Source organism: Athene noctua, chromosome 3 (assembly GCF_965140245.1).
Source record: "Athene noctua chromosome 3, bAthNoc1.hap1.1, whole genome shotgun sequence".
NCBI classification, from domain to species: Eukaryota; Metazoa; Chordata; class Aves; order Strigiformes; family Strigidae; genus Athene; species Athene noctua.
Genome location: NC_134039.1, coordinates 10,653,040 through 10,671,218, shown reverse-complemented (window position 1 = coordinate 10,671,218; position 18,179 = coordinate 10,653,040). Strand labels below are relative to the sequence as shown.

General features: G+C 39.7%; 1 protein-coding gene across 1 annotated transcript; it reads left to right on the top strand.

Moving 5' to 3' along the window:
- The first annotated feature begins 771 nt into the window (after positions 1 to 771).
- HCFC2 (host cell factor C2) lies at positions 772 to 17,824 on the top strand. Its single transcript, XM_074901953.1, has 15 exons — positions 772 to 947; positions 3,041 to 3,189; positions 3,606 to 3,766; positions 4,801 to 5,009; positions 5,505 to 5,589; positions 6,654 to 6,757; positions 7,361 to 7,549; positions 8,788 to 8,973; positions 9,391 to 9,494; positions 10,584 to 10,746; positions 11,741 to 11,941; positions 13,143 to 13,213; positions 14,446 to 14,583; positions 15,779 to 15,964; positions 16,458 to 17,824. The coding sequence occupies exons 1-15, from the start codon at positions 782 to 784 to the stop codon at positions 16,770 to 16,772; spliced, it is 2,427 nt and encodes an 808-aa protein (XP_074758054.1). The 5' UTR covers positions 772 to 781; the 3' UTR covers positions 16,773 to 17,824.
- Positions 17,825 to 18,179: the final 355 nt, after the last annotated feature.

The following is an 18,179-nucleotide window of genomic DNA, read 5'->3' as shown; positions in this document are numbered from 1 at the left end:
GCATTACAGGCAACCCAGTAACACCTTATCTGGATTTCCCTCAGCCTCACGTGTTTATATTCTCACTTAGCAGCCCCCTCACACAGGAAAAAGAGAGCAGCTTGTCCTGCAAAATGAGATCGGATTTACTCAGATCATCTGCTGTTAACCGCAGGCCTGAAACCGTGGTTGTTCATCTCAACCTTCAGTGTTTCAACAGCAACTCCCTTCTCAGATGCGTACCTCATCTACCACTTAGCAAGTTTAAAAAAAACCCCACAACCTGCTGCACGTTTCTGAGGCTCTGAGCGCAGAGCTGGCTGCCCTGAGCAAGCAGCACACCGCGGGCCGGCAGGCAGCAGCCCCACAGGCGGGGCGCCGCCGACAGGCGCCCTTCTGACAGGACTCCCGCCGAGGCAAGGGAGGGAGCCGCGCAGAGAGCGGCCTGTGCCAGAGGCGGCCCTGGCACGGCCCAGGGGGTGCGCCGCAGCCGTCGAGAAGGCGGCCTCTGAGTCCCCGCCCTGGCCGGGGACAAGACGCAGCTGCCGGCCGCGCCTCGCCGCCGGCCCCCGTCACCGAGGGGGAGCAGCCAGCACCCGGCAGGCGATCGCCGCCCCCCCCGGCCGCGGCGCGGAGGAGACCGGCGGCCGGAGCCCCCCCTCAGGGACGAGGGTAACCGACACCCGACACTGACGGGCGCCCGCCCCGCCGCCGTCACGTGACCCGCGGCGGCGCCCCGCCGCTCCCTCTCCCCCCGCCGGCCTGCCCCGGCCGCGCGGTGCATTGTGGGAGTGGCGGTAAGATGGCGGCGGCCGCCGCTGGACTGAGCTGGAGGCGGGTGTCTTCCTTCACGGGGCCGGTGCCGCGCTCCCGCCACGGGCACCGCGCGGTCGCCATCCGCGAGCTGGTCATTATCTTCGGGGGCGGCAACGAGGGCATCGCCGATGAGCTGCACGTCTACAACACGGGTGCGCGGGGCGGGGCGGCGGGCAGGGCCCGCGGCGAGCGGGGGGCTGGGAGCGCGCGGGGCGGGGCCGGGCCGGGGCGCCCGGGGCTGTCAGGCGGCGGAGAGCAGCGGCGGGGCTGTCACGTCTTCAGCCGCCGGGGGCACCGGCATCCTCACAGCGTGGGGGGTCGCCGCCTCCCGCCCGCCCCCGGGACTGCCCGCGGGAGCCTGGGCGGCGGAGGGGGTGGGCTCTCCCCGGGCTGAAAAGCTGCCTGGAGCCGAAATTTGGCGGGGGGTGGAGGGGGTGGGAAATCTGCCTGGGCGAGGGGTCCTCCCGGGGTTGTGCTGCGCCCTGGCCCGTGTTGCGGGGCTAATGCTCGTTTCTGGGATAAAAGGAGTCTGGAAAACCTCTTCGTGCGCCTCGCGTCCGTTGTGCTTTCCCAGCCCCTCGGTCCTGGGGTGCCGAGTGAGCCCATTATCGGCTGAATGACTGGAGGCTGGATTAGCCCCCTCGACTGTCCGGATTCTCCTTCTTCCCTCTGGTGGCAGCTCACGAGAGCTGAACACGCTGAAACAGAAATCTGGATGGATTAGAAAAGTGAACATGTTGGCACTGGGAGCCTTTCCAAACAGGAAGCTGCCCAAGACCGATTTTGGTCGTGAAAGATCAGATGCCTAAATAGTTACTGTACGGGATGCTGTATGAGGCTGAAAACTTGTGTAATTTCAGAGTTTGGGCTGAGGTGGGAGAGTTAGGTGATTGATCTGTGCTTCTCAGTCAGCCGGTGTTAGCTGCTTTTTTGTGTAACATACCAAAAGCATGAGAGCACGTTAATTTGCATTTTAACTTGTCAACTTTTAAGAATCATTCAAAAATTCTTTTTATCATGTGTCGTGCCCCACCACCACCAAAAAAAAAAAAATAATCTTTTGAGTGTTTTTGAGATAAGATCTGGGAGCACATGTTCTGGAGGTAGCTTATTAAGTGGAAAATGATAACTGTTAAGAGTTCTTCCAAGCAGATTTTCCATGGTAGCTTAAAGATCTGCTGTTCTCAATCACATTTTTGGGGGAGAGAAAAAAAAACCACACGGTTTTGTTTTCATGAGTAATCTAAAGAAAGCGCTTATACAGTGCAGTTAGACGCTATCAGAACAGAGGTTATGGTGGGCGCCTTTTGAGTGAGTCTTAACATCACGTTTTTATTTTTCTACCCAGACTTTCTGCTAAAGGTGTTTCGCTTTGCAGCAAGGATGGTGACTCCATTGTTCCGGTTCCCAAATGAGTGTTTGGCCCAAACTGCCTTCTTTCTTTCTCGGTGGGCTAGGGTGTAGGGTTGTGACCTGGGCTGCATGACTTTGGGCTGTCATCCATTGCTCTTGCTATGAGTGTGATGACTTCCGAGGAGCTGGCAGACAGCGAGGGCACCTTAATCCCCTGCAGCAACATGCACTGGAAGCTTCTAATTTCACACTTTCCTTCTTCATGCTCCTGAAAAACCCTTAGGAAAAAGGAGATAATTTATCTTGTAATTCTTTAGTTCCAGAACAGTTTAAACACCAGTATGCTGCTGCTGCATCAGGCAGTCTCAGTTGCTTCTTCCTGCCTCTCTGCCTCTCCTCTCCCGTGTACCAGTGCAGTGCTCTGTAGATACTAAGACTGGTCCCGGAACAGTGTAATTAGTTTTTCAATAGGGCTGTTAAGGCCAGGCACACTGCCATGCTGCTGTAGCTCTAATAATTCTGTTTCTAGGGCTAGCTCCCTCTAAGTTATCGTAGTTCTCTCTTTTGTGCAGAATTGTACTTAGGTTCCTCATTAGCCTCTTTTTTTGGCAAGTCTATTAAATTGCTGGGTGACCCTTGGTAACTGACTTAGTTACAGGAATCTCGTGCTCATTCATATATTGAGTAACACTGATAGAGGTTTGACAGAGCTGTTTCCTTTTCTTTTTATTAAAAAAAAAGTTTTAATTCAATTAAAATTTAGTGTTAAACAAACAATGCATTTGCAGTTATCTGCTGGTAAGAGGTAATTATTTAGAAAGCAGAGGTGTTTAAAAATATACTTTCCTTCTTGTTGCTTGAAATATCTTTTTTTTTTTTTCTTCTACTATAGTTACAAATCAGTGGTTCCTTCCTGCAGTAAGGGGAGATATTCCTCCAGGCTGTGCAGCACATGGATTTGTTTGTGATGGTACCAGAATACTAGTTTTTGGAGGAATGGTTGAATACGGAAGATACAGTAATGATTTGTATGAATTGCAGGTAGGAAATCTATGAAGATGTTTCAGATTTGAGGACTACTTTATCTGTTTATGAACAAACACATTTTATATTACCAACTGAGGAGTTGGTAGAGGAAAGTTAGATGAGCTTTGCTCTGATACAGGAAGAATAAACTCTTTAAATAGATTCTAAAGATAGAGAAAATCTAAATAACTTTGAAAAAGAGACTTCCATCTAGTCTAAATAAAGTATAAAATGTTTAATGTTTTATGAACATTAGCTCTTACGTGTATGTTTCATGAACATTACTCTTGCGTTAATGTATATCTTAAGAAAAGCCCAGCATTCCCTTAACACTCACATATTTTCTGAAATATTTTTAATATTATCTGAATTCTCTTGACTATGAATGACTAGATGAAGATATTTCTGAATATATTCTTCTTGTCTTTAAGGCAAGTCGATGGCTCTGGAAAAAAGTAAAACCTCAAGCTCCTTCCACTGGATCACCACCTTGTCCTCGACTTGGCCACAGCTTTTCTTTGTATGGTAACAAGTGCTATTTATTTGGTGGCCTGGCAAATGAAAGTGAGGATTCAAATAATAACATTCCCAGGTATGCTGATTTCGTTTGAATTCAATGTCTTTAAAAATAAATTACTAGATATGACAGCTTTGAAGAGGAACATTCTAGGGAGACTGTCATGCATACCATTTGGATTATTTGTGCAGTGGAGAAGTTACATGCTAAGAAGCTTAACTATTTCTTCTGCTAATCCCACAATGTGTAACACTGGTTGACAGCTCTGACACTTTTGGAGGGAAACCTGAGTAGACTGGTATTTTGCCCAGTATTTTGGGTGATGTTTTAAAGAATGCCTTGTTTGTTAGACTTACTTAAATCAGTGAAATCTCATGAGTCATCAGGGAATTCACAATGGAAGTTTCCTCTATAATGCTGTGGAAAACAGTTACGAATTCATCTGGAAATTTTTTAAAGCAACAGCTGAAGTTGCCTTTATTATCAGCAAACAGTGCTGTAATGCTGAAGTTTTATATCCACATGCATCAGCAGTTCAGATTGCTTATATCCACTGAGCCATAAACTGGCAATTTTAAGCTCAGTAAACAAATTGGTGTGAATGCCAAGATTCAAAGACCATTATCTAAAAATAACTTGCAGATAGATTCAGCAACAAATGTCTAATTGTCTGTTGGCCAGCCTGAAGACATCAGAAAAGAAACAGTGTCTTTTCACCTTTGTTGCCTTAGACTTGCAGAAATTCATCTCTTATGTCCCATGTCATCATGTATTTCTCACAGCTTTGCAGTTTATTCCAAGTTTGTCCATATGTAATTATTTCTGCTAAGAAGTTTTTTACCAATGTTGAATGTTTCTTTCATGTAAGTGTATTAAGTATGATGTGAAAGCATGTTTCCTTAGAGGCAACAAGTTATAATAGTTCAGTTTTTGTTTTAAATCCATTTAGTTTTGGTATTGTCCGCAATGCCATCAAATGTTTTGAGATTTTAAAATTCTACACTCTCCCAAGACAGAAGTCTGTAATACTTGGAAGCGGTCAGGGTTTAAAGCTCACTTGTAATTTTGCTTATAAGTGAATTTTTCATACTTTGACAATAATACCATAGATATTTAAATGATTTCTATGAACTGGAGCTGCAACACGGTTCTGGCGTTGTCGGCTGGAGTATTCCTGTGACCAAAGGGATCTTGCCATCTCCCCGAGAATCTCACACAGCCATCGTATACTGCAGAAAAGATTTGGGAAATCCAAAGATGTATATTTTTGGAGGGATGTGTGGCTGTCGGCTTAATGATCTCTGGGAACTTGACATAGGTGAGTTGATTTGCCAGTAGAAGTCAGTGTAGGGTCCTTACTGGCTATGAGGAAAAAAATATAGCATATAAGCATTAATGGCATGATGTAGTGCAGATATTATTGGGACTTACACCATAGTGTTAACGTTTTGTAATTTTTGGAATTAAATAGATGCAACCTTGTTTGCATGTATTATCCACGCTGATTTTGGTTACAGTGTCAGATTGTTTCCTTAGAGTGCTTTAAAGACTGTCACTATGATAACCAAGTTGAATAAACATAACAAACCCATAATATATCTTTTTGATAAACTGATAACCAATTCGTTTGTCAGTATTTCCTGTGAATTTTAAAGGAAGCTTTAAGTGCTTGTTATTGTGCCTTCTTAAAGTGGCCATCTTAGAACAGTGAAATTTTGTTTTGTGAATGTTAGAGGTATGTTCCCTCCTAAAATCCAGGTAGTGAAATATACATTAACAAGTTTTTTGAGGATTTTTATTCTTTTTCTTTTAGAAACCATGACCTGGTCAAGACCAGAAACTAAAGGGACAGTACCACTTCCTCGCAGTCTCCATACGGCCAATGTAATAGGAAACAAGTATGTCTGTTGTTAAAAGCTCAACTCTAGAAAGGTACACCTAGTAGGTGAATGGTGATGCTTATCCACTACTGCTCAGTGTAAACCATCAGCCCTGTAGAGCTTTTCTGTTTCTATGATCCCACCTCGGTGGAAATTAAAAAGTACCAGTGTTAATTTAAGGGTATCAAACTGTCAGTGTTTTCATCCAGCAAGACAATCTGCCCAACCCCCAGGCAGCTTTCCCAGGCTTCTTAATGCACCTTGGTGCATTCTGCAGCAGTCTCAGCTAGACCTGAGCTGGCTCTGTCAGGAGCTAACTTGAGTGCCTCTGTGCCTGTGACACAGCTGAACAAGCTGCACAAAAAAACTGCCCAAAGAGTTGAACTAGTTCTAGGCAAAATCATTCCATGTTTCTGTGGGCCAGTTTTTCTGTAGTCTGCTCCTCATTACTTGCTTCTTGCCAATATAGTTTGTTTTGGCAGATAGCATTGATAAAATGGACTTCTAAACATGGGTTTCAGTCCATTTTATATCAGTTTACAAGTTGGAGTGAGGTGAAAGAGGCAAGAGGGCAAAGACATGTGAAAGCTTTGTATTTTATAATCGAGCAGCTTAGCTTTTTATTATTTACTGAAAATGTTAGTAGTTTGTAGCCTGTGTTCCGTATTAAATGTTGATATCTGACTTATGTACTCCCAGTTTTAGAATGGTTTGTTGAGAGGTCTGCCGTAAAGGGTTGTAGAAATTCTGTGTAAATGTGTGGATTTTGGAGAGTATTAGCAGTATGATAGTTTGTAAAAAGATACAGTATTAACTTATGTTTCTGGGAAGTTGTTTGAGGAGTTGGGGGGCTTTGTTTGTTTGTTTTTTTAATCAGTTAATTTATTCAAAAATTGCAGAAAGTAGATATCTACTACAATACATTCTAAAGAGAGACACAAATAAAATCTGCTGTAAACAAGAACTGTAAAGCACTGGAAATTTTCTGTTTTGTCCTAGTTTGAGAGAGCACATGCAGCAGATCTGGATGTTAATTGGCTTTTCTTTTCTTTTTCCCTCTTCCCTCTTTTCCTGTATTTCAGAATGTATGTTTTTGGTGGATGGGTTCCACAGTCAGCAGGAGGTGAAATTTCTGCTCATGATGGTGAATGGAAGTGTACCGGTTCATTTTCTTATCTTAATTTGGGTTAGTGTTTCTGCCTTTCTGGGAGTGGGCATTTTGAATTAGTACTTTCTTAACAGAGTAGAATAAATATTTTTAAGACCCTGTGAAAAGTTTTAGGATAGATGGTTGTAATCCTAGCTGGCTAAAGAAGATGACAGGTTTTTTCATCTTTCTTAAGAAGTGATTTTTAAAATTATTATTATTTTTCTTTGGACATTCAGCAGGTTTGCCAATGCAAATCTTTGTTAGTACAGCTTTAATGCTAAGTAATATAAATACTCCTTCTTCATTTATAGAAGAACACAAGAGACAGATCCTGAAATTAGTTTTTTCTAAACGTGGTAGTAATATCACTGAATCCTCAGTTTCTGGTCTTGTATTGCCTGAGAGAGACAACCAGAGGTCAGAAAATTCATCCTTGTATTAATTGATTGTATCTTGCGGACTAATTGTTTACAAAGAGAAGCGACCTTCTCTATGTAATACTGCAAATTTAAATGCAATTGTCTATAAAAACAGAGGTGACTTACTTTCATTTTCTCTGAGCAGTTAAGTGTATTAACATCTGTATTGATTGTTCTGGAAAACATGTGGAAACTAAATTTTTTGAGTTTCATTTACTAGATACCACAGAATGGATAGGTCTGATCTCAGATTGCCAGGAGGACAAAAGTAACTTGTTACCAGGGCCAAGAGCAGGACACTGTGCTGTAGCGGTTGGCACTCGTCTGTATATCTGGAGTGGTAGAGATGGTTACAGAAAAGCTTGGAACAATCAAGTCTGCTGCAAAGATCTTTGGTACCTTGATACTGGTGAGTCAGAAATAAAGAAGAGACTTGTACTATGTTCCATATTTTATTAACGTATGGGAAGGTGGTATCATTGATGATCAGAACATCTAAAGCTGTAGCAAACTCAAAGATTATTTAAATTTTAAAGCTTATTTAAATAAACTGCACTTCACTGCTGATTGTTTGAAGGCTACAGCTACAACTTAAACTGAAAACATTTAGGAAGAATTGTTTAAAGCCTCTGAAAGAACCTCATGGCTAGATTCTGCCTTGCATGCCATAGTCAGCAGATACAAGGTGCTAAAGGGTGTTTTACCTAAACTCAGGGTTCCTGGCCTCTCTTCTTAGTGACCTTTTCTGCTGCTACTTACTCTTTTTTACCAAACCCCTCCTTCTCTTGGGATCATTGCTGCTGCTGCTTCCTCATCTCTTGGACTGCAAAAAGATACTGCTGAATCTGAGAAAAGACCAAATTATTCCTGGGGCCGAAGGGAATTCTGGAGCACTAATCACTCTTTATAGCTGACTTGATGGCAGGACAGTGAGATGGTCTTGGGAGAGAGGGAACTAGACTAGTACTTTGGGGAGGGAGCTGTTGACTGCTCAAGCAGAAGTATGAGAACGGTTACTGGAGATTGCGAAACATTTAGGAGATTGTGTTTTCTTTTGGTCTTTTTTTCTTTTTCCCTCAGGAAGGTCAGAAGATGAAAAAGGGTAGCAGCAGGGGAGGGATGTGCTTGAGAGTGCAGCCTAGTCAGGCGCCAAGGCAGGTGAGAGGAGCAAGTCGTTGGCACTGAATCATGCCTAGGCTTCAGCCCCTGAAGAAGTTTAAGGGAAAGGTCACTTTAGCTGCAGAGGGCAAGCAAAAAGGAAGCGCAATCTTCTGTGAATCCTTTACAGGAATATGTAAAGGTTTAGGAGCCAAAGAGCTGCACACAGCCCTTTAGGAAACGATGAGGATCTCTTGTCTTTGTAATCCTTATAATAATGTATGTACAACCCAAATACTTACTGGCAGCAGAAGAGCCATTAAGAAACAAAGCATCAAAACTTCAGCGGTTTTGAACACTCCAGAATGGCACTTCATAATTCTCTGACTTGACTTGCCACCTTTGACAACTGTTTCTTGTTGAATTTGGTATATATTTTATGTGTTAAAAAGGAGCTATTGATTTTGCTTGCATTATATAGATACTTCTTAAACTGGTAAAGGAGGGCAATTTCAAACATGCCATCTGTGTTTTATTGGTTTCTTGTAGAGAAACCTCCAGCACCATCACAGGTACAGCTGATTAGAGCTACAACCAACTCTTTCCAAGTGAAATGGGATGAAGTACCTACAGTTGAAGGATACCTTCTTCAATTGCATGCTGACTTACCAGTGCCATCAGTAGCTGGAATACCTGGTACTGGGGTTCCTGAGACATCAGTGCTGAGTTCACAAGGTAGTAGTCAGATCACATTACGCTAATGTTTGTGCAAAGGTAGAGGGCTGCATAAGTAATTAATATGAGTTTGTTTTTTAAAAAAAAAAATTTCGAGAGAAACACACACCTTTTCTTTGGTTATTCCCAAAAGAGATACATCATAATTGTGGAAAACTCAGCTTTAACTTGTCTCTGTCAGTTTTGTCCAGCTATCTGAATATGAAGGTATTTGTACAGTGCTGGGCATAATATGAGAAAGGAAGCAGTGAAGAAGGGATTTTATCTGACTGGCCATGCAGTTTCATTTCAGCCTTACAACCAAGTCTTCCTTCAAGGCAACTTTGGGTCTCCCTCTTGCTTACTGGAATATATTCCAACCAACTTAATATAAAGTTTTATGTAACTGATTGGAATTTGCTTTTGTTTACCTAAAAGGTGGCTCTTCTCTACATCAAAGTCCACAATCATTGCCTAGTGTCCCTTATCCAGAAGTGAAGGTGGATCATCCCAGCCAAACAAATAATGTCATTCCTAATAACGTAAGTGTAAACTGAAAAATGCCCAAGTGGCAAAGTAGTGTGGGAAGCAAGAAAACTGCTGAAACACTTTCTCAGTTTTAAACGTCCCTGCATACTTTTTTAGGCCTTAGAAAAAAACCCAAATCAAACAAAGACAAGACATCTGCTGAAGTAGCTGTGTCCGTTTTCTCACATAATTTTTACTTTTATGATTGACAGACAGTCTTTAAAGTCCTCTTCCTGGTAATGCAGAAGGGAAACTGCAACTGTATTGACTTCTACAGTCAATGCTAACTGGGAGCCTGTTGCCTGTAGAAAAGATACTGTTGAATCTGAGAAAAGACCAAATTGTGCCTGGGGCTGAAGGGAACAGTATCCTCAAAATGATGAAATTAATGTGGAAGGCAAAAAAGGATAAGGCATATTCCTTCTTTGTTGGTGGTTTTATGCTCATCTGCTTACATGTAGGTTCCTACTGCAGTATAAACCCAATTATTATCTATTCTGGTTATGCCGTTATACATGGTCCACTGTTTTGTGAATTTAAAAGAAAGAGGGAGGGCAAACTCTGGCTACAGGATCACATTTTTAGAAATTTAGACCTTTTCTTAATTGTGTAAGGCCTCAGGTCTGTATGGGATCCATAATGTACTCTTGTAGAAAACATGTAGAAGTACTATAAATTTTACTAACAGTAGAAATATCTTGGGTATGTGCCCAGAAAGCAAAGGTTGAAAGCCTCTGTAATTGTGATTTTTTTTTTTTTTTTTTTTTTTTTTTTTTTTTCCCCCCCACCCCTTCAAAGTCCCCCAGTAGACTAAATGTATGCATCAGTGAACTTCCATGTAATAACACAAGAATGTGAGCTCACTCTCAGATAAAATTTAGTATGTGTCAGGGACACTTCCAAGTAAACTTAGAGTCTTTGTTTTATAATGGCTAAGATAAGGTGGATTGTGAAGTTGATTTCTTTTTTTGATTTACACTGGTAGGGGGACTTGTTAGAGCGTTTTTGTTTGTGGTTTTAAAGCAAGCATTTTCATGCCATGTTTGCAACTGAAATTTCTGAACTTTGCAGTTAAACATTAACAAATATGTTGTTTTGGTTAGGTCCAAGTTTCCCTTTCATCCAACTCATTATTAAAAGTAGAAGGAAAAGAAAAGGTTGCAGCACCTGAAAACAAGATTACACAGGAGACTATGAAAAACCATGCAGATGCTACAGGATTCAAAGAATCAAATGCCCCTTCTCTTTTGCCTGTTTGTACTTCAAGTAAGATGACTATAGAATAAAAATTAATTAAAAAGTGAGAGTTAAAATTCATCTCATAAACATAAAATAAGATTATTTCTGTCTTTCAATTTAAAATTAGAGGCCTTTGCAGTTTAAAAAAACCCTTGTGCTCATTACTACTGCATGTATTTTTAGAGGATATGAGGAAAAATGAAATCTTATGTTGTTTGAAGTGTTGCAAGGGACATGAAAGTCTCAATATATTCATTATTATGGTGGCAAATGTGCCTTTTTAAACATGAATAGCTGGTTTTAACATCAAAGAACAGAGTGACAGGGCCAGATTAATTTTACAACATTAACGTGATAGTAACTCCAGGCTCTCTTTGACACTACTTCTGTCTATTAACAGTAAAAAGCTATTAGCTGATGTAAAATTTTAGGCAACGTTCCTCTCTGTAGAGGAAATAGAAGATGACAAGGCACTGATTTAGGCATTTCACTGAAGTGCCTTGAGTTCAGTGTGGTGAATCCAGGCTCAGTCACCTGATCTGCTCATATTTGACTGTCATGTAACTTAAAGTTGTTGGATTTTCATTTTCTTTCCAGTGTAATTTAAGTATTGTGTGGAAATTTGGGCTCCTAGTGCTAAGTGAGAAGCAGACTTCCACAGTTTTTAAGATTAAGTTGATTGTCACAAATCTGTGATACTGATTTGTGTGGATACTTTATATTAGGATTTTTTTTCCAAATTAATCCTTTCATAGCCACATAGATAAAGAATAGCAAGCTTTAAACAAATGAAATCTCCATTTTAATATAACTGTTTACATATATCTATGACTGTGCAGACAGATTCTTGTTTTTAAGTTACAGACCTAAGGAAAGCATTAGCAATTCATATAATCAGATCTATTCTAACCTATATCTGAGCTAAACTCTGGTTTTATATGAAACTAAAGCCATTAGATGAAGTTGAGATTTGTTAAGTGTTACCAATATTGAATACTGGTTACTATTTTCTTTTTTTAAGGTCCCCAGACTTCAGCAAATGTAGGTGAATTACATGACTTGGACAAACGAACTGTAAATCCTGATGCTTCTGTATCCAGTACTGTCTCCAGCACACAAACTATGGTAACCCAGCAGGCTGTTAAAACTGAATCATCAAGTACAAATGGGGCAGTTGTTAAAGATGAAACTTCACTAACAACATTCAATTCAAAATCTGAAGGTTTGAAATGTGTTTCACATACTGTATTTTGAGCCATATATATCTAAGGCCATCAGAGTTCCTCTAGTGTGGTGGGATTCCCATCTTGACTAGTACCTGGGATTGAGATAGGGCTTTGGGCAATGAGGACCTTGGGCAGCCTGGATGATCTCTGCTATGATTTAAACATCTTTTAAAATCAGGATATTCCTTTTATACGCTTGTAAACCACTTTGTTTCCTGTAAGTGAAAAGTCCTTTAAATCTTGATTTATGCAGAAGCCCATTTTCTAAACAGCAGTGACAGCCACTTTTGGTGCCAATAGCACATTTGCTGTGTCTGTTTATTTAGTCAGTGAAAGGCTACAGATAGTAGCCTGGGATGATTTTGATTTTAAACAACTGACCTCCGTAACGAATACGGTCAGTTCATGTGGCTAGCTCACTACTAGTCAAAAGCGGTGACCTGTTCACTGTCTGCTTGTAATACCCCAAATAAGCAGCAATACAGAAACTAAATATATTAGTAGTTTTTCAAGTTTTGGTTTTTGTGACTATCAACAGGCTGTGCTTGCTATTGTTTTGAGAGTTAACTAGTGAACTGTATTCTTTTATTGACACTCTGTGAGTAGTGTAATTTTTACCAAACAGTATTGTATTTTAAAAGCAAAACCCAGAAACAGAGTTACAGAATACTAATATTCCCTTGTATTGCTTATGTGCTTTGATTTTATTTTTTTTTTTACAATTCAGTTTTAAATTTAATAAACGTTCTTTTCCCATTTGTTAGGATTGTTTAAAGATTAACTGCTCATGTTCAGAATTCAGACTGTATTGATGTCAGAAAAAATGCATTCAAGTTAAGATTTCATGCTTAGGCGATTCATATAATGTTATCAGTATGTGTCTCAATCTGGTATTTAGATTATTTGTTCACAAATATTTCATATTGATTTCATAATTCTGTCACTTTTTAGGATTTTCAGAGTCCTGACTTCTGTTTGTATTATCTGTAGCAGCCTGCTTACAGTTGTTCTGTAAATATGATGCAAGCCAAAATTAGTTGTTCATGTTATAAATAGAGCTGCATGCAAAAGAAGTCTGAGACGTACTTTCCCAACAAATACTTGTAAATGGCTATTGAGGTCAACTTTCGTACTCTGGATTTTGTGTTAAATTTTTTGTATCACTTAAGCTTTTTAAATGTAACTTTTTGTTTCTAGCTGCTGAAACTGCTTATGTCATGCCTTCAACAAGGGTCAATACTGGACAGACAAATGATTCACACTCCTCTGTAAGTCTGAAAAAGTATAATCATATTGCTGTATTTATTGTTCTGTTGATTAGTTGTAAGGGCTCTTCTGTCTTCCTTTAATTATATCTCTGGAAGAAAAGCAATGTATATTTAGGGCTTGAAGTGAATAATACAGGGGTAGACATTTCTGTTGTAAAACTAATTGCATTGTGTGGGTTTGATTTGAGTCTAAGTAGCAGTTGTGTAGTTGGGAGGAGATCCAAGTATGTGTTTCAGCTGTTGAATCATTTTTATAGACTGGCACAGTGGAATGATCTCTCTGCTGCATGATGCACAAATGTAAAATGTTTTTCTGTATGTACAACTGAATTTAAAATGAAGTATATATTAGATCAGACTAGTGTAAGCTGCTGATCTATAGGTTTGAAACGTAACTAAACTGACATCTTGATGTTTTTCCCTAGAGGAGATGGGGACTGGCTATGCAAGCTGTAAATACTGCCTGAAAAAGTAAATGCTTCCTATTTCACCTGCTTACAACTTAATACTCAAAACCAAGGTGCCACTGTTGCCACCAAAAGAGAGGAGCTAAGGATGGGAAGAAGCAGCTGCTGGGTTGGGGTTACTTTTGCCAGGAGCAGCTGCCAGTCCTGCCCCTTTCCCATGCTGGCAGGATCATGGCCTGTCTGCACTGGGCACACTGACCATGCAAGTCCCCTTCCTGGTGCCTGGAGAAAAGCAGGAAAGACGGTTTGTCTTTCTGAGTCAGTCAGAAACAGTTCCCATGCCCTCCGCCACCATCACCCCATGCCACAGCAGAGGCCCTGTTCTCAGCTCTGAATGAGTTCAGCGGCGACTTGAAAGAGAGTATGATTTGGGGCTGAGGTACAACTGAATCCCAGGTAGAGCAGCTGGTGTTGGACCACCCTGTGGAACTTCTTGACCTCTGAGTGAAATTAACTCGCAACTACATGCTGCTACAGACACTTAGTTCTACAGCTTTAAACGTTTTCCCCTCCCTATTTAAACTAGTATGTCAGAGGTGAAATCCCAACTGTTGTTCTGGGGTTTTTTTGTGATGGATTGTGTCTAAATCAATGCATAAGGACCAGCTGGTTTTGAACAGTATTTTAAAAATACATGCATATTCATTTGAAGTATAAGAAAGTAGCACTGGTATAAAAGAGGATTGTCTCATATAGAGTTTCAACATTTTTTTTACATTACGTTGAAGCATGGGTAGTCTACATAATGTGTTCTTCAAATACTAGAAAACTCCACAAAGACAGATGGCACCGGTGAAAACAAGAGACCGGCAGTGGTATGATGTTGGAATTTTTAAGAACAGCAGTGCTGTGGTGAGCCAGTTCTACTTGCTGCCAGAGGAAACACTGAACATCTCTAACAAGGTAGTTGTTAAGTCTCCTCTGACATAACTTACACATACATATTTTGGAATCTGTTGCCCATATGGTTGACAACAAAATGTAGGATTTTATAATACTGCAGCAGGATCTGGTGCCTATAGGAGTTTTGTATTTTGTGACCAGTAGTTCCTTGTGTATTTTGCTCACCTTTTTTTACTATTTCCAATTCTCTTCTGTTGTTTTTGTGTGATAATATGAAACTTCTAATACTGCTATTGCTATTCGTTACGTACTTCTAGCTTTAGTAAAGAATTGTAAACTTAGTGAACTTTGAAACCAGTAAAAGTCCTTAAAAACTAAAAAAACCCACAATTTCTTATTATGTTGTTTCTGTACAGCATTGAAATTTTTCAGTTTCTACCTGTTTCCAGAATCTTTGCTTACAAATTGTTAAAGATACTAATAAAATATAGCCTAGGCTGTTTAAAAAGACTAGATACGAAACTTAATATTGTTGCACGTGTAAGTTTATATTAGAAACAAAAAGAATGCATATGTTTTCTTGAGTCAGAAACAAAAGAACAGAAGCTTTCTTTGAAAGAGCTTTGCTATAAAAATTACACACCTTAGTTTTAAAGAGCATAGTACATTTTACAGTGTTTATATTGATTGTGATTTCTTATACATTATTCAGAAGGAAAATTAAGTTTCAAGGATGCATCAGTGCATATTTTAAACATTGAAGTACATGTAATGTTTCAGAAACCTATTTGTTATTAACTTACAGTGCTTTTCTTTAAAAACATTTTGGTTGCCTATGCATCAAATTGCAACTCCTAACTATAGGAATAACTGGTTTTGAATTAAAGGTATTTTTTTAGGACAGAAGAGTATGCTGATTAAATCATAAACTGTACAGTTGGAAATGCTACTTTGCGTTTAGTTTTTCGAGTAAAAATGACCAAGAGATGCATTTCAATTTAAATGACTGAAAAGCATCGTGGTAGTTTTTTTTAGAGATGTTGTCTTATATTGCAGCTTAGATCAGCTGCTCTGGGGTGAGCTAGTGCCTCAGTCACAACCTTTTTGTAAATTCTGATTTAAGTATAAAAATATTAGATTTTCTGTTTAAAATAAATGTGTTAATCTCCTTTTATCAGTACCCACTTTATGTGTTTTCAGGCTAATTGTATTTAGAATATTTTAAATATTAACACAAATGTTGCTTTATTTTCAGATGGAAGGTGCAGATGTACCAGACTACAGATTACTTAAGAAACAGGATCTTTTTCCAGGCACAGTGTACAGGTTCAGAGTTGCTGCAATTAATGGCTGTGGTGTTGGGCCTTTCAGTAAAATCAGTGAATTCAAGACTTGCATTCCAGGATTTCCTGGAGCTCCTTCAACAGTCAAAATCACCAAGGTAAGAAATACAGGTAGTTCTAGTTCTGATGTATAAAATTCTGTCACAAGCTTAATCTCGGAACTCTTGGTTTTAGTTAGGGTCTTACTTCAAGTTGAAATTGTCATATAAACTCTTGTCAGATGCTTACTCGGTTAATTCTGCTCAATGTAATATTCTTTAAGAAATTTGCTATAAGGAGTTATTTTAACACTTAAAGATCACGTTACCAGATACACGTCTTAATCATCTGATAGTTTCCCCATGATTTTCTCTTTCTGCATCGTTAAATCTATAGGGGTTTACCATGCTTTTAAAAAAGAAGTCAAAAGATACATTCTTACCTCCAAAGAGTGATGATGTTGGGTTAGAATTTTCAGATGATCTTTAGAGGTTTTTTTGTATTTCTATGCTTCTTTGTATGTATATTTTTTATATATATATTTTTATACATATATATTAATGTATCTAATGGTTACCTACATACTGTCACATTTTCTCCCTTTTTCTACAGAGTGTAGACTGTATTCATCTTTCTTGGGAGCCTCCTGCTTCACCCTCTGGAAATATTTTAGAATATTCTGCCTACTTAGCAATCCGTTCCACACAATTACAGGAAAATCCAAGTCAGCTTGTATTTATGAGAATATACTGTGGTCTTAAAACTTCATGTATAGTGACTGCTGCCCAGCTTTCAAATGCTCATGTTGATTACACTTCCCGACCTGCTATAGTGTTCAGAATTTCTGCGAAGAATGAGAGAGGATACGGACCAGCCACACAAGTTCGATGGCTTCAAGGTAAAGTCCATGTCCAAGGCAGCATTTAAATGGGCTGTAGCTGTGGTGGAGAAAATGGTGTATTGTGTCTCTAGAACCCATGTTTTTCTCATCAGTGCACGTGAAGTTCTTGAAATGTTGTTTTGCTCCTTGTAGAAGTTTTAAGAAAATTTAGTTGTTGAATCTGGCATAACAATTTAAAAAAAAATTTATATTTGTTCACAAGCAAAGACTGAAATGTTGGTTATTGAGTCTTACTCAGTCCCTCAAATAATAAAAGCCTAGTAAGCTTCTGATTTCCCTGGGCTTCCCTTCATCAGCTCAAAAGTTTTTCATTCTAATAAGAAGTAATCCAGTTGCATGCAAGGGTGTAATCAGATTTTTTTTCAATCTCTTCCCCCTCATTAGAAAAACTTTTGGTAAGGTGCATTTTTGTGATGCATATACACTTCAAAGTCTGTATTACAGCCGGGAGAGGTTTTGTCATCCTGTCCCTCAGCTTGAATTTGTACAGTTTCATGATGATTTGGGGATGGGAATGGATCCACTGAAAATAAAGATTAGTTTTTAGCCTGATCAGTTCTGGCTCACCTTTTAAGTAAACCAATCCAGGGGCTCAAAGTAAGTTTTGCTGACTTCTGCTCTCATCCCACTCCTTCCCCTTTCCAGCTTAGCTTTCTGCTAGTCGGGAACTGGCTTTGCTCAGCAAGAGGTCCTGTGAGCATGAGGCAGAGTTAGGAAGGGCAGAGCGAGGGCCGTGTGCCCACCTGCTCGGGGGGCAGTGAATTTTTGTGTAGGTTTAGCTGACCTCTCTGTTTGTGGGCTCTGATCCACAGGGTATGGTTGAAACCGAGCTCTTGAATACACCACTGCTTGTTTTTGAACATGTTCTTCTAAGGTGGAGAGCAACAACAAAGAAGTTGCCTTCTGTAATGTTTAGTATTCCGATGCTGGTTTAACCCTGTAATTGGCAAGGCTTTTGACCATGAGCTGTATCCCAGAACTCAGTCATTGTTCAAAACAGTAGTTCCAACAGTAGTTGTTTGAAAGTGTTTGACCTTATACACGATATGAAATTATGAAACATTTAACGTCTCTTTCTTTTTGCAGACATGAAAACATCAAGCTCAAAGTAGAAACAACATAATAAATCTCAAGTTTCGAATGTAGTGTTTAATGTAACTCTTGTACTATTTGTAAATGCTACAAATATTTTATTTTTGCATTGTTTTTATCTTAAAAGTATATAACCTTTTTTATGTTTGAAACATCAGCGTTATGCAGCCTTGCTCAGGTATGAGTACCATATAGAAACTATATTGAAGATGGTGGGGTGGAGGACCATGCCCCATCCCATAGCTCTTTTTGGTAGTGATCATTAAAATGTAAGTTCCAAAATAAAAATAAACAAATAAAAAATTGGCATATGCAGTAGTATTTGAGGTAGAGTCCCCATG

Excerpts from the sequence above, each read along its gene's own strand:
- HCFC2 (XM_074901953.1), top strand. The coding sequence starts at position 782 with ATGGCGGCGGCCGCCGCTGGACTGAGCTGGAGGCGGGTGTCTTCCTTC. Across the intron at positions 6,758-7,360 it reads ATTTTCTTATCTTAATTTGG|ATACCACAGAATGGATAGGT; the intron begins GTTAGTGTTTCT and ends TTCATTTACTAG. Across the intron at positions 13,214-14,445 it reads CAAATGATTCACACTCCTCT|AAAACTCCACAAAGACAGAT; the intron begins GTAAGTCTGAAA and ends TTCAAATACTAG.